This window comes from Equus caballus, chromosome 1 (genome assembly GCF_041296265.1).
Source record: "Equus caballus isolate H_3958 breed thoroughbred chromosome 1, TB-T2T, whole genome shotgun sequence".
Classification (NCBI taxonomy): Eukaryota; Metazoa; Chordata; class Mammalia; order Perissodactyla; family Equidae; genus Equus; species Equus caballus.
The window spans coordinates 57,521,610-57,545,356 of record NC_091684.1 but is presented as its reverse complement, the minus strand read 5'-3'; the positions used below and the strand labels follow the sequence as shown (position 1 = coordinate 57,545,356).

The window sequence follows — 23,747 nt, the reverse complement described above, 5'->3', positions numbered from 1 at the left end:
GGAGGAGAGAGCTCATGGTAAATGAGGGACCCCACCAGCCAGACTAAGGGTCAGGACAGGCCTCCAGAAACCTAAGGAGGAGGGCACACAGTGAGGGGATTGTGGGAGGCTCCAAAGAGGAAGGGTAAGGGTCAATGAGTCCTCAGGAGCTTCTGGTTCACCCCCAGGTACATCCGACACTGAGCTCAGGGCTAGGGACTAATTCTAAACCACCAGTGGGAGATGGCGCTCCAAGGAAACTCAGACTTGGTTCACAGAAATAGGCTGATCTCTGCCCGCAGGTCACCAGCCCTGTTGCCTACTGTTTAGCTGAGCTGAGGTGGGCTGGGACTGACACAGCGCTGCATACATGGCTCAGCATGTTTAATGAGCATCTACTACGAGCCAGGTAGCATTCGAGGCACCGAGGGCACAGAGGTGAATAAGGCCCTGTCCCTGACATCAAAGCTCTTCCAGACAAGACCCAGTGCAGCACAGAGCATGGGCTCTAGGGAGAAAGAGACTGGGTTTCAAATCTAGCCACTGGCTGTGTGGCTCAGTTTAACCAGGGCGCTTGGTTTTCTTGGTCACAAAATGAAGATTATCACAATCCCTACTCAAAGGGTATTGTGAAGATAGGAGCTAACACCTGGTAAGCATTTGGTGTTTCCTGAAGGTGCTAATTTTTTTATGGCGATGATATTGGTTTCCTTAGCTTGAGGTCAGCCTGAGTAAGGACTTCAGACTATCAAGCAGCAGATATGTATTTATTGAACACTCTAGCAAGACCCGGATATCTAAAATTTGCCCTTTCCCTCAAAGAATTTATAACCTATTAGGAGAAACAGGAAATAAATTCATAAGAAGACACCAACAATACCAGTTTTTAATATCCACGAGGGTAGAGATTTTTGCAGTGTTATCGACTCTATTTCTAGTGCCTGGAACAGTACCTGGCACATAGTAAGCACAATAAATATTTGCTGATTAAGCAAATGAATGAAAATCAGTTTGAAACAATGAAACAAGTTGGTATATGGTTGCCAAGTTAATGGAAAAGAGTATATACTCATATGGCTACCAGTGTCAGGTTCCACTCAGAGATAGTCTAGGAATCTGGTCGGTACAGATGTCCGGTCAGCCAGGCGTGATATATTGTTGCTCCCTGCTCAGTGGAGGGCAGTAGGAGGCTGGGGCACCAGCCCGGATGGAAGGATCAAACATGATGGTGCGGAGGGACAGGACACAACCTCAGAATTAAAAGATCTGGGTGTCTGGACATTTAGAATAACTTGTTCAGCCAAGCTGCTGAAATTGCATGAGGAGACAAAAAAGCAACACCAACTAAAATCAACAGAAAAGCGCTTCCCCCTGGGGCATGGTGCCGACAAGAGCGGCTGGCCTGGGCCGGTGAGGCCTCCAGGCTTCTATTCCGAGCTGACTCAGGTACTGCCTGAAACCTGGTTGAAATGAGAGCCACCCTTGGGGAAGTAAGCCACCTGCTCACTGCGAAAGAGCGGACACCACAGTTTCAGAGCAGGGACAAAAGCAGCAGGCCTGATGCCACTGCTTTTGGAGGGCACAACATCCCACCAGAGTCCATGAGCAGGAGGAAAAAGAGCTGTGTTGCCAGGGCAGCAGTGTCTCCTCTTTCTTTGCGTGTGGAGTCCCTCCAAAGACCTTTCCTCCTCCCTTTCTTTCCACCAATATTTCTTGAGCATCTATTATGTGCTGGACACAATTCTAGGCAGTGGAGATACAGCTAGGAACAGTACACAGGAGGCCCCTGAACTCCTGGGGTTTCCAAACAAACAACCAAGGACACAAAGATGGGAGAGAACAGGAGCTGGACGACAACGGGGCCAGCCAGGGAAGATCTGGGAAAAGTGCACTGAGGCCCAGGGAGCAGCCAGGGAAGAACCCTGGGAAGAAAGGGGGCGCGGACTGCGGGCAGAGGAGGAGGAGCAGACTTTTGAGGGGGCAGCAGTAAGAGGTGATTCAGAGAGGTGGGGCCACCAGCCCAAATCCTTCTTCCTCCAGAGCACAGTAAAATCCCCCTGTTATGAGCTCCCAACAGTACTAATCTTGAACTGCCTCATACCTAGGACAGTGGCTCCAACTTTTCTAACCACATGCTCCTATCAGAAAAAAAAAAGCATTGGTATATACTCCCATATACATGTATATATTCATATATTGTACACTATCACACACCCCAAGATAGAAATTTAAAAAATGAGATAAAATAAATATCATCAAAATTTCTAATCTTTTCCCATACTCTAATGGACTGCCTGCCATGTGCACCTCTTGGGGAGCATGGCTCTGGTTTACTACTTAGGGCAGTTTTTTTTTAAGATTTTATTTTTCCTTTTTCTCCCAAAGCCTCCTGGTACATAGTTGTGTATTTTTAGTTGTGGGTCCTTCTACTTGTGGCATGTGGGATGCTGCCTCAGCATGGCCTGATGAACAGTGCCATGTCTGCATCCAGGATTTGAACTGGCGAAACCCTGGGCCGCTGAAGCGGAGAGCTCAAACTTAACCACTCGGCCATGGGGCCAGCCCCATCGAGGCAGTTTTTTGATGTGCTGGGTCTTATCTCCACAACTGGATTGTGAATAGCATTAGGCTAAAGGCTGTCTTATTCCTGATGTTACCTGGCAGAGGGATGAACAGATGGAAATAGAAACTACTGTGTAAGAGACAAAGGCTCTAATTCTCACGGGCCCACAGACAATGAGGCACTGGTGTGGGCCATTGGCAGGGGTAGCTCCGGTGGCTTTACTGTGGCCTGGATGAAACATTCCTTGTTTCAGTCGAGGTTCAACCAGGGAAGCACAGCCACTGTGAATATTACGGAAGAAGGAGTTTATTACAAGAATGAGGCCTTACACAATAGGGGAAGCAGCTAGGGACGTAAAGGCCCAACAAGGGTTGTTGAAGGTCAGAGAACAGTCACTAAGCAGCTCTGGCTTGAGTGAATGAGTCAGAGTTTGCAGGAGAGTCTGGAAGCCAGGCATGTCCAGCTGCTGGAGCAGCCTGGGTAGGGAGGCTGGTACAGAAGGCAGCTTCTTTGTAGCTATCCCCTCTGAGAATTTGCATGAAGCACCTGATAGTGGTCCTGGGGCTGCTGTTGGTCAGCAGCGTGGGTGGGAGGGACCCCTGTATACACAGTGAGAAAGAGCAAGGACAAACGTGAATCCATGGGCACCTCTCACGGCCTCTAACCTACAAAGGTCTTTAGAGAATGTTGGTGTAGGGGATCAGAATTGGCCACCTCAAAATGTGTCTCTTTGCTTTGATTATTTTATTTTTTTATTTTCTTATTTTTTGTTAAAGATTGGCACCTGGGCTAACAACTGTTGCCAATCTTTTTTTTCCGCTTTATCTCCCCAAACCCCCCCGTACACAGTTGTATATCTTAGTTGCAGGTCCTTCTAGTTGTGGGATGTGGGACGCCGCCTCAGCGTGGCCTGAGGAGCAGTGCCATGTCCGCACCCAGGATCCGAACCCTGGGCTGCCGCAGCGGAGCGAGTGAACTTAACCACTCGGCCACAGAGCCGGCCCCCTGATTATTTTTTTTTTTATTTTTTGAAGAAGGTTAGCTCTGAGCCAACATCTGCCACCAATCTTCCTCTTTTTGCTGAGGAAGACTGGCCCTGAGCTAACATCCATGCCCATCTGCCTCTACTTTATATGTGGACGCCTGCCACAGCATGGCCTGCCAAGCGGTGCATAGGTCCACACCCAGGATCCGAACTGGCGAACCCCTGGCCAGCAAAGCAGAACATTCGAACTTAGCTGCTATGCCCCCTGGCCGGCCCCTTTGCTTTGATTATTTTTAAGAACAAAAGACTCTGAAAGAAACTTTGACCTTCCCCCTAACAGCCTAAAAGAATTTAACATAGAAGGCCTGTTCCAGGAACGGGCTAATACCATAAGATAACTATAGTATAATGTAAAATAAGTGTGAGTAAGTGTAGAAAGGCACAAGCAAGTCTATTTTTATCAAAGTTCTGTCTCTCAGGTCACATTTTCTCTAGATGGCCCAGCAAACACTTGCTTAACGAATATTTGCATTTCCATCTTCCTCCCTTTTGAAGTCCCCAAACATAACCCCAACATCCTCTTTTGTCATTCACTGAAGACAATATTTAAGGTGGTGGCTTCAGCCAATCTGGTGAGTTTCTCAGTCTTCCTGGGTTTCTCCCATGTATACATGTTATTAAACTTTGTTTGGTTTTCTCCTGCTATTCTGTCTCATGTCAATTTAATTCTTAGACCATCCAGAAGGACCTAGAGAGTAGAGGAATATTGTTCTGCTTCTATGTTCTTGGAAGGAAATATCATGATTATTAATTTGTCTTCTCAAATACCTCAGTACTAGGAAGGGAAGGGTCCTGGATAGTGAATGCAAATATTCAGTCACCGGAAAAGTGAAGCATCCCCTGGAAATTAGCACTTTAAAATACGTGTCTGTAACTGTCAAACTGAACTTCAAATTACAATGAAACCATCAAATTTACTATCCAGTAAGGCCCTGAGCAGCCTTTTTTTGCCTTCTGTCTCCAATATTTCAAACTTAGATGCTCCGATATCAAAGGCAAAAGGAACTCCTTTGAATTTATCCTCCTTCTCCCTGTCCCTGCTCACTCTATGGGACAAGCACTGAAGAGCAGGGAGACAAAGCAAACGTGGGCAGAAGGAGAGTGGCTAATCTACATCCTGGATAATTGCAACAGGTCATTTTGTTTATCTAAACAAGCACCTATATTGCATTTAATGTATGCCAGGCATAGATCTAAATGCTTTACAAAGAATAACTAATTCAATCCTAACATCAATTCTGTAAGATTGGTTCTATTATTAACTATCTTTTATAGATAAGTTAAGAGGCATAGAGAGGTTAAGTAAGTTGCCCAAGGTCACACAGCTGGAATTTACATCATGACTAACTGTAGCTTTACGTGTACAAAGTTCAAAGATTCTGCATTATATTAAAAAGCTGCAGAAACCGATGATGAGCTCATTTTCATTATCACTTGTAAAAACTATTCAGAATATATAGTATTAGCCATCATTACAGAGTGACTTTCTTAGGGACCAGGCAGAGTCCTTTAGAGGTACAGTCCCATTTAATGCTCACTACTGCCCTGTGAGGTAGGTATTAGGATTCTACTTTGCAGATGGAGAAATAGGAGAAGTGATCTGTGCAAGAGCACATTGTAGTTGATAGGAGATCCAGGATTCAAAACTGACTTTGAAGATGGTGCTTAGCCCAGACTCTAGGAGGAGGCTGAGATCCACTATCGAGAAGAGTTGAACACAGAGTCCAAACCATGCAAGTCAGTCTGGCTCATGGTGGCTAGCCACAGAGCCAGAATTCTCAAGCAGTGTGTGAAGTGACTGGGGTTTGGAGACTCACCTGAGCTCATACTTTCCGGACGTGAGTGATCACTTCTGGGGCCTGGGGCAGGGTCCCCCATCTTTGTCCTCTTTCTCTTGGCCCCTTCTTAGTTTCTGCCCTCCACTGCTTTTTCTCTTCCCCAGACCTTTGAGGGGCAGGGAACACAGGTGCAAGACTTTGCCTTTCTTTTCCTTTCTCTAAACACATAAACTCTCTTATGGGTTTTGTCCCCCTTAGTAACTACATAGCACATTATAAAGTCACAAGAACTTTTAACACCTCACACTTCTGTTGTTTAACGAAATGTAAGTGGAACTCAACTTCATCGTTCCTTCATCTTTTGCTGGCTTACCTCTTAATCTTTCAGGATTCCAGAGCCACCAACTACTACCCCTTCCATAAGCAAGCCCATTTCTCATTTTCCATATTTTTTTCTGCAAATTTCAGAATGAACATTTTTTGCCAAGTGTTTTTCTCTCTTTTTTTTAATTGCATGTTTCTTTGGAGAGTTTCCATTTTAAAAATTAAATGTGGTTTTGGATAATAAAGGATTGTTTACCCTTGAACCTATTCTATACATTTTATGTAATAATTTCCAGCCATTGATCTTTTACCTCTAAAACAATATTTCCCCTATTTTTCTGCTCCTACAGGTGTAAGCTCCTTCCACCTTCCTCCCTCCTCCATCTCCATCTGCCAGTTTTGATTTCTGGCCAACCTCTAGACACACAGTAACTGCCAGTTCACCTGGTGGGATCATGCCCTTAGTATAGAAACACTGTAGAAATTAGTCTGACCTGCTTGTTCTTCAGGCTCAAATGGCTATGGATGTGTTTTTTGATAAGAAAGAATCCATTGCTCATTCAAAATGTGGAGCTAGTGTGTGTTGTTTAACGAGGTGAGGGAACGTAAATCATTCCAATGGGTTATTCACTAGGAATCCTGGCATCTCCCTAACTATCATTTATCTGATTTGTGTTTCCAGCCTTTCTGTCTGGGTCATTTATTACCTGTTACTTTCTAGGCACCGTTCTAGTCACTTTTACTCATGACTTGTCTGACTTTGGGAAGTCGGTGGTGGATCTCAGTTGCCCCAGTATAAGTGAGGGGCTTGTATTAAGTGATCTCATAATTTTAAAGCCTCTAAAAGCAAAGGATGCAGGAGATTTTATTTCTTGTCTTAATTTAGTCATTAAGTTGCTGAATGCCGCTGAGAACAGTGTTTAGTCTCTGGATCTGTCTCTTCCTCTATAAAATAAATGGAACGTACTAGAGTACGTTTGAAAAAGTGTGTTCCAAGGATCTTTGTTAACAGGCTTATTTGCTTATTTCTAGGAAAAAAGGGTTTTGTGTTCAAGAAGGTCTAGGAAACACCGGAATCAACAGGTTTCTTTACTCCAGGACTTCTCAGAAACTTTACTTTGTCAATTTTGCTTCATGATTCACCAAGGAGGAGAGAGCAGATATGTTTCCCAGACTTAATTGACAATGAAACCCTTTTCCCCAGAAGCATCTTTGTAGTACTAATAAATTGTCCTTCAGAAAACATTTGGGACATGAATTACTATATACCTCCAAGGCCCTTTATTGCAGCAATACTCTCTACCCTTGGATCAATTTCATGTCAAATACCTGCCAGTTTACGTTCTAACATAGCTGTGCTGTGCTTCCTTTTTCTCTTCAAGTTACGCTATCGAGTCCCTTGATACACAGGCTATAATCTCACCAACCCTGAATACATGGCCTACAAAATCATGCCTCTCATTATCGCTTTGGTGAATAGTGTTGAGAACCAGCGCACAGTACGTTTTGTGGGGAAATATTCCAAAGAGTAGCACAGGGGAGGCTCCTTGGGAGAAAGGGATGAGATAAATGAACATGAGAAATAATAGCATTAATACGGCAGATTTCCATGAACTCTCAAAAAAATGTATTTGACATTTTGATGACTAAATAATATAGTCTTTCCTGTCACAGGACTTTGTTCCAGACCAAGACTGTTAGGACTCAGAGTAACAGAGCTGGGCGGCTCCATGCAAAAGTCTGTGGGCAACATCTGTCATGCTGGAGATCATTAATGTTCAATTGCTTCCCATTGTCTTCATGTTACTCAACTTCATTTCATTGTCATTGCTTCAGCGGGGGATTAATCAACAATTTATGGGAAGACGGGACTTGGAATCAGGGCAATCACAATGGGGCTTCAGTCCAAGGCAATGGTAAGGGAAGCAAGACACAGTTAAAACACTCCTGATTTGTGAGAACTTGCTGATAATTTAATTAAACAAAAATATCCGCGAACAATGCCAACATAATCCATATTCCAAAAGGAGAAAGAGCATACCTGATCTTCCTAAAGAATCCAGAAATGATTCTGGCCTGAATCTAGTTGGAGCTGGTCTCTTTGCCACTTTACTCTTCCTTAAGAGCTAGAAAGAAGCTGAGATGAGAGAATCAAGTTAATGGTTTTTCTGTATAAATCGGTTCACCGTTATCAATACTAGTGGAAATCATGCTTCATTATTGTTTCTGAGGTCACTTCACACAACTGCAATATCCAAGTAATATGTAATATTTACAGTTTGATGAGATGGGGAAAAAACCTTTCATTGGGAATTATTTTTAAAAACTTCACAAATTACTTAGGTGTCTCCATTTTGCACATATATGTGCATGCATTATGATTTTATTAGATTTAAATGTCACATTAAATAATTTAGTGATCATCATCTCAACGTATGTCCCGAAAACATTTATGAACCTGTGTTAAGGGAAACGGAGTATAAATTCTGAATTAATTTGCCTAAGTATCTGAACTCATGCAATCTAATTATATAATTAGAATAGTATAATTTTTGATATACACACTAATATCTTCTGATACGTTATAATAAATTATTCTGCAGAAAACAGCCAAATTATTTGCACAGTAAAATTCCAGGTCTGCAATATTAGGACCCGCTAATTTGTCCCAATTTAATAGCTAAAATAAACTGTTAATATATTCAATCAATATTATGCAAAATTGTCATACATCTTGACAAAGCTAAATCTTCTTGAATTTCTGATATATCTCATAATTCTGAGACCTACGTGTTCACACAAGTGATTTCTAATAATTTTAAAACCTCAGTTAAGTTTTTGATATATAAGCTGCCCGCTGATCTTGGGATGGGAAAAGATGGACCAAGCTCCCCCCACCCCCCACTTTGTTATTCTTTTGGGGACAGCCAGGCCACTCCAGATGGTGTGTTAGTGTTGGACATAGCTTTGGAGAAACTTCAACAGACGAAGGCTGTAATGTCAGGATTTTGCTGTGCGTCGTCCCCCTTCCCCCCCTGCAGTTCCCAGGGTAGGAAGGTGCTGAGATGGAAGCCGAGGGACGCCCGCCCACCTGCCACCACCTGTTCCTTCCTTCAGCCCTCTGCTATAAATTCTCCTCCTTCAAAGATTCATCCAGCACTCTCCGACAGCTACTGCGGAAAAAGCGCTCCTTCCCTATCTGAGCTTCGGGAAAGATTTCATCTTCCTGAAAAGAAGTCTCAGGCTTCCCCAGAGGACTTGAAAGGCCCTCCCGTAACCAGCCACACCAAATTCTGCTACGAGAAGCTTCCCTTCTCTTTTTCAACTTCACGTTGGGAAAATGACTTTCTCTTCAGCATCTCAATTTCCCCTAAATTTTGGCAAGTGAAGAGACATCATTTTGGTTATCCAGTAGGACAGAAGGCGGAGTCCCGCACTGTCCACTGTACACTTTGATTCCACGCGGGTTGCTTTGTGTATGACTTATTTGCTAAGAAGAGGCACGTTGGGGAGCCGCTCCACAGACCAGCCCACGGGCAGGTCCTAGCCGGCGAGCGAGCTCCGCGCCTCCCACCTTCAACGCCGGGGATGAAGTCCTGCAAGCCCAGCAACCCGGCGGCGGCAGCGCGCGCCGCGGCCCCGTGCGCGGGCGGCTCCGAATGCGCGGGCACGTGCCCCGGGGCCGGACGGCTGGAGAGCGCGGCGCGCAGGCGTCTAGCGGCCAACGCGCGCGAGCGCCGCCGCATGCAGGGGCTCAACACGGCCTTCGACCGCCTGCGCAGGGTGGTCCCCCAGTGGGGCCAGGATAAAAAGCTGTCCAAGTACGAGACTCTGCAGATGGCGCTGAGCTACATCATGGCTCTGACTCGCATCCTGGCCGAGGCCGAGCGATTCGGCTCGGAGCGGGACTGGGTCAGTCTCCACTGTGAGCACTTCGGCCGAGACCACTATCGTCCATTCGCGGGCGCGAAGCTGCCAGCAGAGAGCGAGCCCTACGGCCAGAGGCTCTTCGGCTTCCAGCCCGAGCCCTTCCAGATGGCCAGTTAGGGCGCGCGACCCCGCCGCGGTGAGAGGCCCAGCGGTCGCGCTCCCGAGCCGCAGCCCTCCTCCAAGATACAACAGGGGCGTGTGGTGGCCTAGGATCATTCTTAGAGTAAAATTAGCGAACTTTCAGGTTACTTTTACTCGCAGCACCAAGTCCTACGGACGAACGATTTTATTGCCTTTCTTTTTTCCTCCTTATCAGTGTGTTGTAGATGTCATGGATGGATATTGTGATGGTTTGGGTTGCTGTGCAAATAATGCCCCCTCTCCCCTTTCTGGACTACTTTGAGGGAAAACAATCTTAAGAAAAAATAGGATTAGGCTATACTGCTGTTTTAGTCCTCAAAGAAATAATGACTTTCTTAAACTTTGTAAGTTTGTCCTGTTCGGGTGAAGTTACAGTATCCATTACTTGTGTTTACTTAAAACAGAGCTATCTTCCTGTCGTGTAATTGCATTTATGCTTAGTGCATTGTTTGTGCATGCATGAGGTAGTGAGACTTTTTTTTTTGGTAGAGTACGTGGGCATGAGTGCTCTGTGTTTTTAAAAACTGTGTATACATTATTAAAATACAGATTTTGTAAAATATAAGTAAAAACGTCGGTTTGTTTTCCATGGGAAGTGCCCTACTAGTTTCCTGATGGCACTAAAGGCCTCTTTGCGGTGGGGACACTGAGTGCCCACCTGAGGAAAGATGTGGAGTGTTTCTGTCTAATCCCACTGGTTGGCAAATGTGCTAGTTTGTAATACTTGGTCCAAAAAGACAAGCTGATGAAAGTCCGAGTAATTAATTTGAAAGTTTTCTCTAACAATTTGGAAATATAAATATATTTTTCATGTTTTTTAAAAAAGATTAATTAATTGAAATATTTAGTTTTTAAATAAGTAGATATACAGTTCCTCAATATTTTATTTTCCTTATTAAGCCAATTAGTAACTACTGATTCCTTACAAATATATATATTTGTTCCTCTGTAGGAAACAGACATTGAGAGAAATAATAAATGTTGCTTTTGGAAGTGATTTCCTTTTAATCGGTACAAGTTGAACAATGAGAGGTTCACTACCATCAAGGCCAATCAAGATGGGAGCAAAATAATACACATGGTATTGGTTTGAATTACTTTTATAAATTTGCTTAACCATTGGATGGATAAACCAGAGCTTTTATGTAAAGAGTGACTTGGTAGTCAACAGCCCTGCATGCATGTGGGAGAATGCCTTACTAATAATTAGAAAAAGCAGGACTCTAATTATCTGTGCATTTGGAACTTGTCACAGGTCAACAAAAACAGCAACATCCTCCAACCCCTTTTTTTTATGAATTCCAACACCTAACATCAGACACAGGCATCTACTTGCAATTTGTCTACAAAGTCTCCATTAAAAATTTTCCTTTTTTATTATCCCTAATTATCAAAATCCATTTGGTTTGTAAGGAGTGAAGTATCTTCCCAAGCCCATAAATTAAAACTTACAGAGTCACAAGTGTATCTCTAGAAATCCATTGAGGAACTAACACTGAGTTTCCCTTTCCTTTTGATATCTGTTAATGAGAAACGGAGGTGGGCTCAGGACTTTGTTTCTTCACTGCACATTAGAGTAAAGTGTTTAACCTCTTGACTTCAACAGCTCTGAGAAGGTGCTGTAGTCCAGCAGACAGCGCAGCTCTAGAGTGACCATGCTTGGACCCCTTTCTGGCCATACTCCACTTTGCGGTGTCCACCTGGGCTGATGGCAAGGCTCAGGGCATCTGCCTTCCTCGCTCTTTGGGCACAATAGTCTCCTGATCTAGAATTAAAATGCTCATTAATAATCCCAGTAAGCTTGTAGAGTTTGAGAGTGAATAAAATTAATGCTAAAAAAAATGTCTTGTGTTAATCAGAGAAGGTCTCAAAGATGTGTTGATTATTAGTCCTTTTTCAAGCAGGGCTCACATCCTCCTCTCTGGATGGTAGATACCTTGTAAAAGAGAACTGTGGTTTTCATTTTACCTCTATGGCTTTTACTACAGAGGTTTAGACAGAATAAACAGTCAATAAATATTTCGTTTTTGGTTATTAACAGCAGTTTCTTGATGAAATTGAACAATTGAATTAAAATGATGGGATTCTAATCTCACGCCTCTCCTTTCCCCTCCCCCACTCCTTCAAAAGAATGGGATTCTGTTAAATATGATGCCTTTAGCTGCCTGTTTCTGTGTTTTGGAAATCTCTGGAAGCACCTTAGCTCTTACCAAATCCCTATGCTTTCCACCCTACTCAATGTACCATTTTTTCCTAGAAGACATTTGAAGGAAATGTAAATCAGTCGCAGTGACCAAATCCAATCTTTCATAAACCTCCTCAAACTGTGTGTTGGGAAATCCATCACGGTTTATGGATTAGGAGCTTGCATAAAGCAAGTGTAAAAGCTTTTTGAAGTTAAGATTCATTTTTTTTTTTTTTTTGAGGAAGACTAGCCCTGAGCTAACTACTGCCAGTCCTCCTCTTTTTGCTGAGGAAGACTGGCCCTGAGCGAACATCTGTGCCCATCTTCTTCTACTTTATATGTGGGACGCCTGCCACAGCATGGCGTGCCAAGCGATGCCATGTCCACACCCGGGATCCAAACCGACAAACCCTGGGCCGCTGAGAAGCGGAACGTGTGAACTTAACCGCTGTGCCACCGGGCGAGCTCCAAGATTCACATATTATTATATATAATAGAGTTTAGATCACCAAGCAACCTAAAAGTTGCTACAATATTCTATACTGTTCACCTTTGAAAATGTGTGTTCTTTCTAGTTTGACAAGAGGACATAATTAAAATTCAAAAATATTCTTTTACCCGGGTTCCCTTTTCTCATTAATCAACAAATATTATCAAGCGCCTACTCACACCGAGGCTTCCTCGACACTATCCTTGTCCTTGAGTAGGCAGCCAAGAAGAGTACACATGTGCTGATCAATAGGCAGTCCTAAACAGAGTGGAGCTGAATGCTTCAACAGTGTAGTACTTGTAATATGTGCCATAAGAGCTCCTAAGAGGGAGCATTAAATTATAAAGGAACACCCTCCCCGAGGTAGGGTTTCAGTTCAGTTAGGTATATGCCAGCTCTCCCTAGGTGTCAGCTGGAGGTTGAGGCCCCAAACCCCAGGGTCAGCAGTCTTGAAGAATCATAAAAAGTGAACGGGGCTATCCAGATGGGAAAGGCCATGTGAGCCAGTGGCTGTCAACCCTGACTGCTCATTAGAATCACACGTAGGGAGTCGGAAAAAACACCAAGCCTGGAGCTCCCAGCTCAGGAATTGATTTAACTGCTCTGCGGTGAGGCCTGGGCATAGATATTTTTGACATGCTCCCCAGCTGATTCTAATGGGCTGTCAGAGTTGAGAACCACTTAGTTAAACAATATCTACTATGACACTATTAACCTCATTACCCCAAACTGATTATATTGACTTCCCATTCTTTGTATTTGCAGATTTTAAGAAGGATTAGGCTATCTTTCTTAACATCCGGTACAGCCAGTTTCTTAGTTAATGAGATGACCTTTATACTAATGAAGATCTAAAATTTCTGCTAGATATGAAATAGATGGAGTGTATTTTGATTGTGGTTAATAGAGCTGCAGGATTCAATAATTAAGGATCAGTTTGCTTAAATTTTGCCATCTTACAGTAAAAGCGGAGTGCTATTCTTGGACTGAATTTGGCTAGACTCTGTTCTCTGCTTAGGCATCACTAAAAGATATCTCTTTTTGCTACCTACGGGTGAAAGAAATTTCAAAGTGCATATAAGACCATAAATATGTGACCAACCTTCTCACACGCATTCCCCTCTCTGGTCATGAATATACTAGTGAGTGCAGGCTTTGACAGGTGTTTTATGGAACTGACACAGGACTTTTGGACTGCTGTTTCAAACTGGTATTGTATCCAAAAAAATACTTGAGCTGAAAGAAAACTACTGAGAACAAGAACTGACTCATCTCACGTACAAAGTCTGGGACCAAAATATAAAACAAAACAAACCCAACAATTAATTGAGAATAAATAAAATTTTATTTAATGAATAAAGAAACAGTCCATCACATCCTCTAAATTGCTTTTTTAAACATCCAGTTTGAATTAAATACTGACTCTTAATTCCTTCTTTTCTTCTAATTGCAAAGTTTCCAAACAAAACACAACCTCCAACAAATCTTTAAGAAAGCACGACTAGGAAACAGCAAAGGGTGTCATGGAGATGACGTGGTCTACCAGAATACAGTACCATATACCTCCTGAAGAAAGACACAGTTTATGCTCACAAACGTTTTGGCTTAAGTGATCACTGGTTTTCAGTTCCACAGAACGTCTAACATGCACAATGCAGAGGAACAGGAATAAAAGCCGAGATGCATTAATTGCTTCCTAGCAATAGAGGCAAAATATACAGTTTATGTAATTCACGCATTTCAAAATGGCTATCTTAATGGTTTTTCCATTAGGATTTCAATAACCAAAAAAGGACTTTAGAAAATAAGTTGACTCAAGCTTCCTAAGATGGAAGCATACCACGTTTGTGAGCTTTCTGGGGCCTGGTGTGTTTTCAAGTGGAAAGAACTTATGCAGGAAGAGAAAGGAAATGCATAAAAGGTGTCACTTGATTCGGTTTGAATTAAGTTAGCTATGGATGCTCCACGACTCCTTACTTGAAGTGTGTGTTTGTGTGTGTGTGTGTGTGTGCACATGCCTTCAGGCACATGCACGTCTTTTGTCAGTCCCCATGGCTGACATGAATCTTCAGGGTTGAATTCAGACTTGCTGTAGCTGAGAATGCAGAAACAGAGACCAAAGGATATGCTCGTTTTTGAAAGTCTATATCTATCTGTTATCCTAAAGTTGATTCATTTTGGTGTAAGGCTGCTGACATGCTAGCATGGAACGCTTCTTCATTACGGTCTGGACCAGTAAAATGGAATTGCCCTGAACTGCCTAAGTCAAAAGAGAAGACAGGACTTCCTTGCTATTTCTCGGTGCCCTGTGGAGTCATTATTTCCACCAGCTTCAATCATAGACGCGGGAGTCAGAGTTCCCTTAGGCTATTCTGCCTGGGTCGAAATAAGTTTCCCTGGAATCTGCCTGCAGAATGCAGATAGGATATTTCTTGAATTCATTTGATTTTCCTCTAGATTTTTTTTTAACTGCCTGCCATCTTGGAAGAAATTCCATCAGTGTGTACCATCCTTCTAAGGAAAAATGAAGTAGTGGGGTAGGAAAGAAATGAGAGTTTTTAAAACAAATTAACCACTTACTTTGGAGAAAAGTATTTTTAACATTTTCCTTGGGGGAAAAAAAACACCTGCTACCGCTTTTTTTTTAGGGTCTCTGAAGTAAACTTTTCATAAATATTTATTTATTTATCCTACCTTCCATCTTCGTAAATGCTCAAGTATTTTGCTTATTTTATAGATGAAGAAACAGAGACCCCAGAGTTATAGAAAAATTAGAGGATGTGTCTGAAATTCATCTGAGTTATTAAAATCCCCCTTATTTCTAGGAATTCACCTAAGAATTCACCTAGAAATTCACCTAAGAATTCCTAGAAATAGAGAGCTCTCCTAATGCTGTTAAATACTTTACAAATTTTTATCTCAACAGGGAGGTAATGGGGGAGAAAGGTAAGCCAAGAAACTTAATACTAAAGATAGCAAAAATTAAGTGAAAATTAATCAGAAAAGAGGATAAGTTGTCTCTGAAATCAAAATACTGAAAAAATAAAATTTAATTTACCAATATGTATTAAAAAATACAGTTGCATTCAAATTATCTCATTTGAATTATTTCAGGATTTTAACTCTCCCTAAAATACACAGGAAAACCATTTAAACTATGTACATACAGGTGTTTACTAATCTTTTAGTAGTGTGACCACCATAGTCAATACTAGTATAAATTAGTTCACTGGATTCTTGGACCACTAATTGCGGGGAAATTACAAGTCTGCCTCTAGTTTGTAGATAACTCACTGGATCTGTGTAGAAACAGGTTCTTTGTAATTTTGGGACATCAAGCAATTCACTCTTCCCATACTATATGAAAATAACTCCTGTTTCTCCTGGTTTTAAAACACCTCTTATTGTAGCAAAACTATACTTGGATCTCTATTTATTTCCAATCTAAACTGGTCCAGCTCTCCACTCCGCTGGTCAAGCATCTTTCCCATCTTTAAGTCTTATTTTTTAATGTGTCTCTGTTTTCAGTTAGGAGGCTGAATGAATTTCTTGGAAAGTTAAAGAACATTCTATGAGAAGTCTACTGGATTTGTTTGATGTTTTAAGAAGACCAAACCCTAATTATCTTTCTGTTACTCTAGAGATATTTAACCAGGTTATAACTCATGTAGTAATTTATACAATTTGAATAAGAATAATTTTTAAAAATCATTTTTAAGTATCAATTTGTACATTAAAAAATTGCTCCTATCATCATCAAAAAGTAAACTTGGGGGCTGGCCCCGTGGCCGAGTGGTTAAGTTCGCGCGCTCCGCTGCAGGCGGCCCAGTGTTTCGTTGGTTCGAATCCTGGGCGCGGACATGACACTGCTCATCAAACCACGCTGAGGCAGCGTCCCACATACCACAACTAGAAGGACCCACAACGAAGAATATACAACTATGTACCGGAGGGGCTTTGGGGAGAAAAAGGAAAAAATAAAATCTTTAAGAAAAAAAAAAAAGTAAACTTGGAAACTAAACTGTTTTCTGCATTTTAAAGAGAAACATACATTTATTTCAGCCTTAAAATATTTATTGTCAAATAATGTTGAAATATTTTAAATTTTGTTATTAGGAAAACATTTTCTATTCACTTTTATGTTAAAATCTTCTGGCAAATTAGTATTTGTATTCCTCCACAGTACAGCTATTTTCTTTATGCTTATTCTCAGCATTTCTGGCACAATTCTCAGAGGATTGAAAAGTGCGTTCTTTCTCTATTCCTTGCAGTTTCAAGGCTATTGCTCTTCAGAGTGTGGCGTGGCCATCATTTATGCGTTAACAAAAGGCAGCCTGTTTATGGTTTTGTAATACCAAGTATGCTAACTAATGTAATTAGACAGAAATAAGAGGCAAACATACTTTTAACAAATATGCAATTTTTTTTTTTGCGCTGCACAGATTTTTAAAAACATGGTATTGGCAACTTTTTTAGCATACTGATGACCACTGCATTGTCAAAGTTTACAAGATGCTTGACATTCTTCAAACAATGCTTCATTAATTAACTTTCTGAAATATTGATCCGCTTAAAACTAGAAAAGGCAATTAGTGGTGAAAAGGACTCCAACAAGCCCTATTGCAATCTAAGTAACTGTTCAACTGGTAAGGCACGTTGATTTTCAACTCAACCTTCAGCAGAAATACTTTGAGTCCAGGTTACCCAAAGACTCTGGAAGTGACCTTGAATAATGGTCATTATGAGTAAATTTGCCTTTGAGTTTACAACCAGCTTATAAATAGCCCGTATACACAGTCCAGGAGCTCAGCTTGGAAAGTAGTTTGGGAGTGTGTGAGGAAGAGGAGGACAGGGGGAGGCTGTGATCAACAAGAACAACTTGGGTGTGTGACCCAGTCAGTTTTCTAGACCTCTCTTCATAGCCTTTTTTTTTTTTTTAACTTTGCCAGGAATTCTATCAATTAGAAGTTGACAGGAGTAAGAATGCAACTGCTTTAAAAAATGCAGCACCTCTGTGAAGTTAAAAGACTCTCAGGCATTCAGAATTTGTTCAATTGGACTGCTTTCTTCTGGACAACGAGCCACGATGCATGGAACTGGAGTTAGGTTATTTTGGAGCATGAAGCATGCTGGCAGGCCGTGGGGAAGGGGTGTGAAGGGATGGGTTACAGCAGGGATTACAGAACATGGGGCACAGGGCATCTGGGGAGAAAAACATGGAACAGGGGATAGATGCAGAAAGGACCATAATCACTCCAGCTTTGACACATCATAGACACAAAAAAGGAGGGGAAAGTAGTCTCTCTTTTCCTATTGGCTGCTTTGCCTAGGTCCCTCTTCTTGGGGTTATAACCCAATCTAGTGTAATAGATACTGTAACTCAGTCATGAATTAGACTTCTTTTGGGTTCACTTGGGAATCTAGCATTGGGTGATGTGGATATGTGAGGAAATATATTCTGAGTTTTAAACAACAAATTTACAGTGAACATCTAGATGGCAACCCATTTATCATTTGAGGAATATCCAAATTAACCTGTTGTCACAAAAGTCAGCTTTGACTCCCCCGGGAATTATTCTCCATGCTGTCTCATTCAAACCTCTGGCTCTACCCAACTGCTTGTCTCCTAACCATTTAATCTCATTGGATGCCTAGAAAAGTTAAGTGAGGAATAAAATGAGAAAGATGTATTCAAACCAGTCCCACTATTTGGCAATTCAGATTAAAACCTAACTTTGCTGAAGGGTGCTATGTTTCCAAAAGGCGGTTTGGTTTGTGTGCGTGTGTGTGTGTGTGTGTGTGTGTGTGTAAGATTGACCTTGAGCTAACATCTGTGCCAAACTTCCTCTATTTTATGTGGGGTGCTGCGACAGCGTGGTTTGATGAGTGGTGCTGGATCTGTGCCCAGGATCCAAACCTGCGAACCCTGGGCCACAGATGTGGAGCGCACGAACTTAACCACTGCGCCACTGGCCGGCCACAAAGCAGTTTGGTTTTAATGGTATGTTTTCTTTCTCCATTTTCCCTCTGATCCCCGTTTCCATGGCTAATCAAGTTATGAAAAACCTTCAGTTGTTTGGAGAGAAGGGTACTTTTGGGATCTGGGCTGCTTTTTGAAACAAAGGGCCAGAAGAGCTGCACCGACCTCCCTCTGCCCCCAGTGCCTTTCTGCAGGTTTTTGAGCTTACTCTGGGGCCTTCATGAGTGCTCTGTGTTTAATGAGCGTAGAGCAAAATAGTAGGGTCTAACAAGGCTAAAGGGCGTGTTTGTTTCTACTTCCCAGGCACGCACTGCATGTGCAAAAAGGGAGGGTACGCTCTTCATCCAGGCCGACAGTATAGCCTTATGCCGTCTGCAGCCCTTTGGACCTTGCTGGGTAGCTTGTGTGATCAAATCATGGTAATAAAATGATTTTTTTCAACCTCAGCTGCTCATTGGAATCACCTGGGAAGCTTTAAAAACTACTCATGCCTGTGCCATGACCCCAGAGCTCACCGATTTGGGGTTGTGGCCTGGACATCGGGATTTTTCAAAGCTCACCAGGAGATTGTAATGTGTAGCCGAGGTTAAGAACCACTGCTCCGAATTCAATTCACTTTGTTTAAAAACACACTGACTTACATAGAATTTTTAAGTTCAATTTAGGTTGATAAATATTTATTGAGTGCTTACTCTGTATAAGGCACATGGCAAACTTCTGACACAGTCCTTACTAAGAAGTAGCTAAAATCTAGTGCAGGCAAGACTGGGCTAGTGCGAGCAGAGGGACAGGCAGGTATATGGAGGCTGTGTTTTATATAAAATACTGTACAAAGTAAACTTCTCTTCTTCCAGCCTCAAGAAATTTGCTGTAAGCTTTCAAAGAAAGTAGAATTATATTTGATTGAGGTCTGGGGGATAAGAAAATATTTCAGAGTCAGTAGCGTTGGAGATGGACTGTAAGGAACAGTTAAGGTTTCCGTAGGCGGAGACTGGGGAGAGAGCCTTCCCGATGGAGGCAAAGAGTGGACTGTAGCTGGAAAGCAGGGGCTTATCTTAAATTTGCTGGTGCACTAGGTGTGTTTTCTGAGCAGCGGATGAAAAGCTTTGGGAGCATATTGACTTGCCTTGAATACCACAGGGCAGAACAGCGGGTACCTGGATTGGCTCCAAGGAGCCACGGGGGGTTGAAAATTGGGGAATGATATGATTGGAGCAGTACTTCAGGAAGAATGATCTGATGCTGAGATCCAGGCTAGATTCAAGTGGGGAGAAACAGCGGAACTAGAGGCCAGAAGACCAGTTAGTCTCTTATTATGGTTGAAGTCGGAAGTACTGAGGGAAATTAAGAAAGTAATGAAAGTCTGAACTGGTGAATTGGAATGGATGGGGATGGAAAAGAAGGCCTGAATATAAAAGAAATAGTAGAGTTAGAATGAACAGGATTTGTTGATTGATTGGATAGAGGAAGAAAAAAAATGACTTGGATGCTTTTTATTTGGATAACTAGGAAAGTGATCGTGCCGTTAATAGAAATCATTAAACCACGCTGAAGAATGTTTATGAAAGGGAAGATGATGAATCTGATTTTGGATACGTTGAGTCCAAATATATCCAGCGGAACTAAAATTTCTTGTATTAGTATCCCTTGTTGTAATTGAATTCCAAGAGCATTCTTAAAGCAGGGCATTGATTCGTTCAACACAGTGGCTCTCAATAAGGGGAGATCCCGTCTCCCAGGAAACATATGGCAATGGCTGGAGACACGTCGGGTGGCCTGGCCTAGAGAGACAACCAGGAGAGTGGCTGCTATGTCATTGGCATCTAGTGGGTAGAGGCCAGGGATGCTGCTAAACATCCTACAATGTGCAGGACAGTCCTCCACAACAAAGAATTATCCAGCCCAAAATGTCAATAATGCTGAGGTTGAGAAACCCTGCTTTAACAAAATCCAATAGTTCACATTTCAGGAATTTTTAGGTTTGCTATATTTTAGGTTGGACAGCTCCACCTAGTGTTCAAATATAATATTTATCTTTGTTCTGTGTTGAACACTAGACAACAGGTAAAAAATACTTAGAAAGGTAAGACATACAGAGATGAAGAATATCCTTTCTTCATCCAGACAGTTCAACAGAAGAACTGTCTAGAGTTTATACAAATAGATGTAAGGAGAAGATCGGTGCACAACTGTGGAGAAGCAATCCTAGAATTAGAAAGTGCTCTGGTCATAAAGAGATTTCATAATAAAGTCAATAGCAAAAAGAACATTTTATAGGATGTGTTCTGTACGAAATGCATTCTGTTTCATTACAGTTGCATATATTTTTACTATTGTTCCTGCATACATGAAAAAGTAAAAAAACTAATAATTCTGTTAAATAATTGACTGAAACCTTTATTTCTTAAGAATGTAACCTCTCGCATTTTTTTCATTAAGAAATAAAGATTGAAAATAAGATGATTTTAGAGTCATGAAAAATATAGGATGAAGAGTACTGGAAACTTCTATTTGATAAAGAATAGATTTTTGCCCCGAGAAGTAGACTCTACATGCCTTGTATTTTACCTCTCCTTCTAGATTGTGAGCTCACTGAGGACGGGACTGTGTTTTATTCATATCTTTGTGTCACCCACGGTCTCCAGCATAGCATCTTATACAGAGTAGAAACACAAATGATTTTTTGAGTGAATGAATTTATTTTTATACTGGAAATCCTTGCCTTGAAGTGAAGAAGGTTTCAAGCCTTTCTAAGCAATTACTACTTGTTCGCTTGAGTAAGATGCCAGGAGAGGGTGCCTGGCTCAGAGACCACCAGAGACCTGCCCACAGGGAGTCGGAGACAGCCACCTCCAGTTCATTTCACTGGTGAATCTGGAGCAAACCATGCTGTGGCGACAATTCCTAGGGCAATTTTTGCACTGCTGTGTGAATTGTAGATTCTCTTTCTACTACAAGATTCATTCATCTAACAAATATCTACTGAATGTCTACTGTGTGCTAAGCACTCATCTAGGCACTGGGGATATCGCAGTGAGTTTAAGTCTAAAAATTCCAGAAATTGAGAGGCACCAATTTTGAATTTGTGAGTTAGAATAAAGATGCATACTCCGCATTCCTCCCATTTTCTCAGCTAGCATAACATTTTCTATGTAGAAAATGCAATTTCAGTAATGATATCAAAGCAGTCCACAACTCTTAAAGACCTCTCCTTTCACAACCACTGCTTTGCTGGGGCAAGTGAAAAACAAGACTCTCCTATCACCTCTCTCCTTGTTTGCATCTCTTCCTTCCTCACTGCCTCATGCACTCCAGACTTTCGGGGAGAAGGGAGGAGCAGGAGGGTCAGTATTTTGTGGGAAGATGATGATGACTCGCGCATATATTGCAAGTGGCAATTGAAGCTAGTAGTTTTAAAAGTGACCCTGTAGAAGACTTCTTTCTGGTTGGTTTATTAACAAACTTTTAGTTCTAGAGTCTAGGGATATAATAAGTTGGAAAGAGAAACCACTCACCATCGTATCCAAAAGAAAATGGACAGACAGGCTGGTGGGGCTACAGAATAAGTGCACTGTGCAATATTGAGTGTTTCAATGAATTTTTTGCATCTCAAGCACATTTTGGCACCTTATTGTGTGGCTCAGTACACCCAGGATAAACAAATCAAAAGTGCTTCTCCACATATATGAGTTGCATCTCTAAATGCTAAGTTCAAGCTGATTTAATGAATCCACAAAAACCATTGCTATGGATGTAATCAACGAAAGGCGATGCAGACCTCCCCACTTTTCGCCTTTGCATTGTCCGCTGAGTTAGTGATACCTAAGGTCACTACTGTCTAACTCCTCTCAGCCCGAGCCTATGGCCCCTAATTGCCCCTAGAAGGGCCTAAACATCCCTAACACAGCAGGGGGCAGGGGAGCATGTTAGCTTTTTCCCAAAGCAGTGGATGGCAGCTGCATGACATCTTTGGTTCATCTGTATTGTATTCTCACTTTTTGTTGGAATCTTTAAAAGGCACAGCCCTCCATCTCTCCCTCAGCCAAGACTGCAGGAGTCCCTAGCTGACTTATTCAAAGCATTCCTTGCCACAGGTCCAGCAGCATGGGAACTTACTCAAATCCAGTTGCTTGGAAACCACCGTGTCTGGCTTGTCCTCCTTCCCCCTCCACAGTCTGCCCCCTTACACAGCAGGCACCCAGACATTCTTAAAGTTCGTCACTCTCCACTACACTCCGAGAAGAGCATGAATACACCATTGTGCTTTCCATGGAAGAGAAGGCAGAGAAAATGTCAAGTCCTTTACTGGTGAGAGATCCATAGCGACTGCCACTGGGCCGGACGGACATGGGCTGTGGGATCTGCTGGTGCCACTGGGCTGGAAAATGGACCAAATAACATGTTACAATCAAAAGAGTACAGTCTAGCAGGTACACTGCAGGAGTGCGCTCTGTCCTCACTCCAGCACTCTCCGTGGCATCTTGCTAAGGCGTTGAAATGTGTCTGGGTCTGAAATGCCTCATTTGTAGAAGAGAGCCGTAAAATCTCTCCTTCCCTGTTAGGAATAGGGAAACTGGGTTGGTGATCTCTTAAGCCCTAATTCCAAATCTATGATTCTAATCCAGTAAAATTTGGGACTATAAAAAGGAAGAATGGGTGACTAGTGTGATTTCTGAAAATTATTCCCTCTTGCTGACCCAGTGTGGGATCTGCCAGGGGCAGTGTAGTGAGGGCTGTAGGCTCTCAAGGGAGGGTACTTCAGAAGGTGGAGACAAGAAACCTGTGGAAGCGGAAGCCAAAAGATAGGTCCAGCCCTCTGAGAAGTCTCTACTCCACACCCTAATCACCCCAATCAGCCATAAGCAGGTTCTTATGAGTTACATCAAGAAGACTGAGAAGTAACTTATGTGCAATCAACTATGGTTCAGTGACAGACGAGAATTTATTAGTTTCCATGTTCATCAAGCACGGTCCAAAGGAGATCCTGTTTTCAGCAGACACTGTCCTTGGGCTTGAACATGGCCTGAATGAAATATCCATCAAAACCGCACAGTCCCCGCTGTTGTCTCCAACTCAGAAATTACCGAGCAGTCTTCTGATTAGTTTTCCAGGGACCTTGATGTGGAGAAGTGGGCACATCGGGTGGGAAACACTGAGGCTCTGAGTCCTGGAAAACTATGGACCCTTTCAGGTTCCCATTTGTAAATTGGCCCTTTGTTGATTTCTTTATTTTGAATTAGTTTTTCAGATGCTAAATACCTCTGAGTGAATTGATAAAATCAAATTTTGGAAGCTATAAAACTGAGGACAAGAGGCCAGCCAGGTGGCGCTG

The 23,747-nt window shown here is 42.3% G+C and overlaps 2 protein-coding genes across 8 annotated transcripts in view; one reads left to right on the top strand and one right to left on the bottom strand.

The window, feature by feature from the left end:
- Positions 1–3,926: 3,926 nt before the first annotated feature.
- ATOH7 (atonal bHLH transcription factor 7) lies at positions 3,927–11,841 on the top strand. The gene has a single exon (XM_070226203.1). The coding sequence runs from the start codon at positions 9,278–9,280 to the stop codon at positions 9,734–9,736; it is 459 nt and encodes a 152-aa protein (XP_070082304.1). The 5' UTR covers positions 3,927–9,277; the 3' UTR covers positions 9,737–11,841.
- A 1,920-nt stretch (positions 11,842–13,761) lies between these two features.
- Positions 13,762–23,747, bottom strand: part of MYPN (myopalladin) — a 102,297-nt gene continuing 92,311 nt past the window's right edge. For 6 of the 7 annotated variants that reach the window (XM_070225954.1, XM_014733228.3, XM_070225965.1 and 3 more), the window contains one exon: positions 13,762–22,793. In XM_070225954.1, the coding sequence (XP_070082055.1) occupies positions 22,624–22,793 (170 nt within the window). In that variant the 3' untranslated portion in view covers positions 13,762–22,623. The remainder of the gene's footprint in view (positions 22,794–23,747) is intronic. The other variant, XR_011422810.1, reaches the window with a different exon arrangement.

Coding starts and splice junctions, on each gene's coding strand:
- ATOH7 (XM_070226203.1), top strand. CDS start 9,278: ATGAAGTCCTGCAAGCCCAGCAACCCGGCGGCGGCAGCGCGCGCCGCG.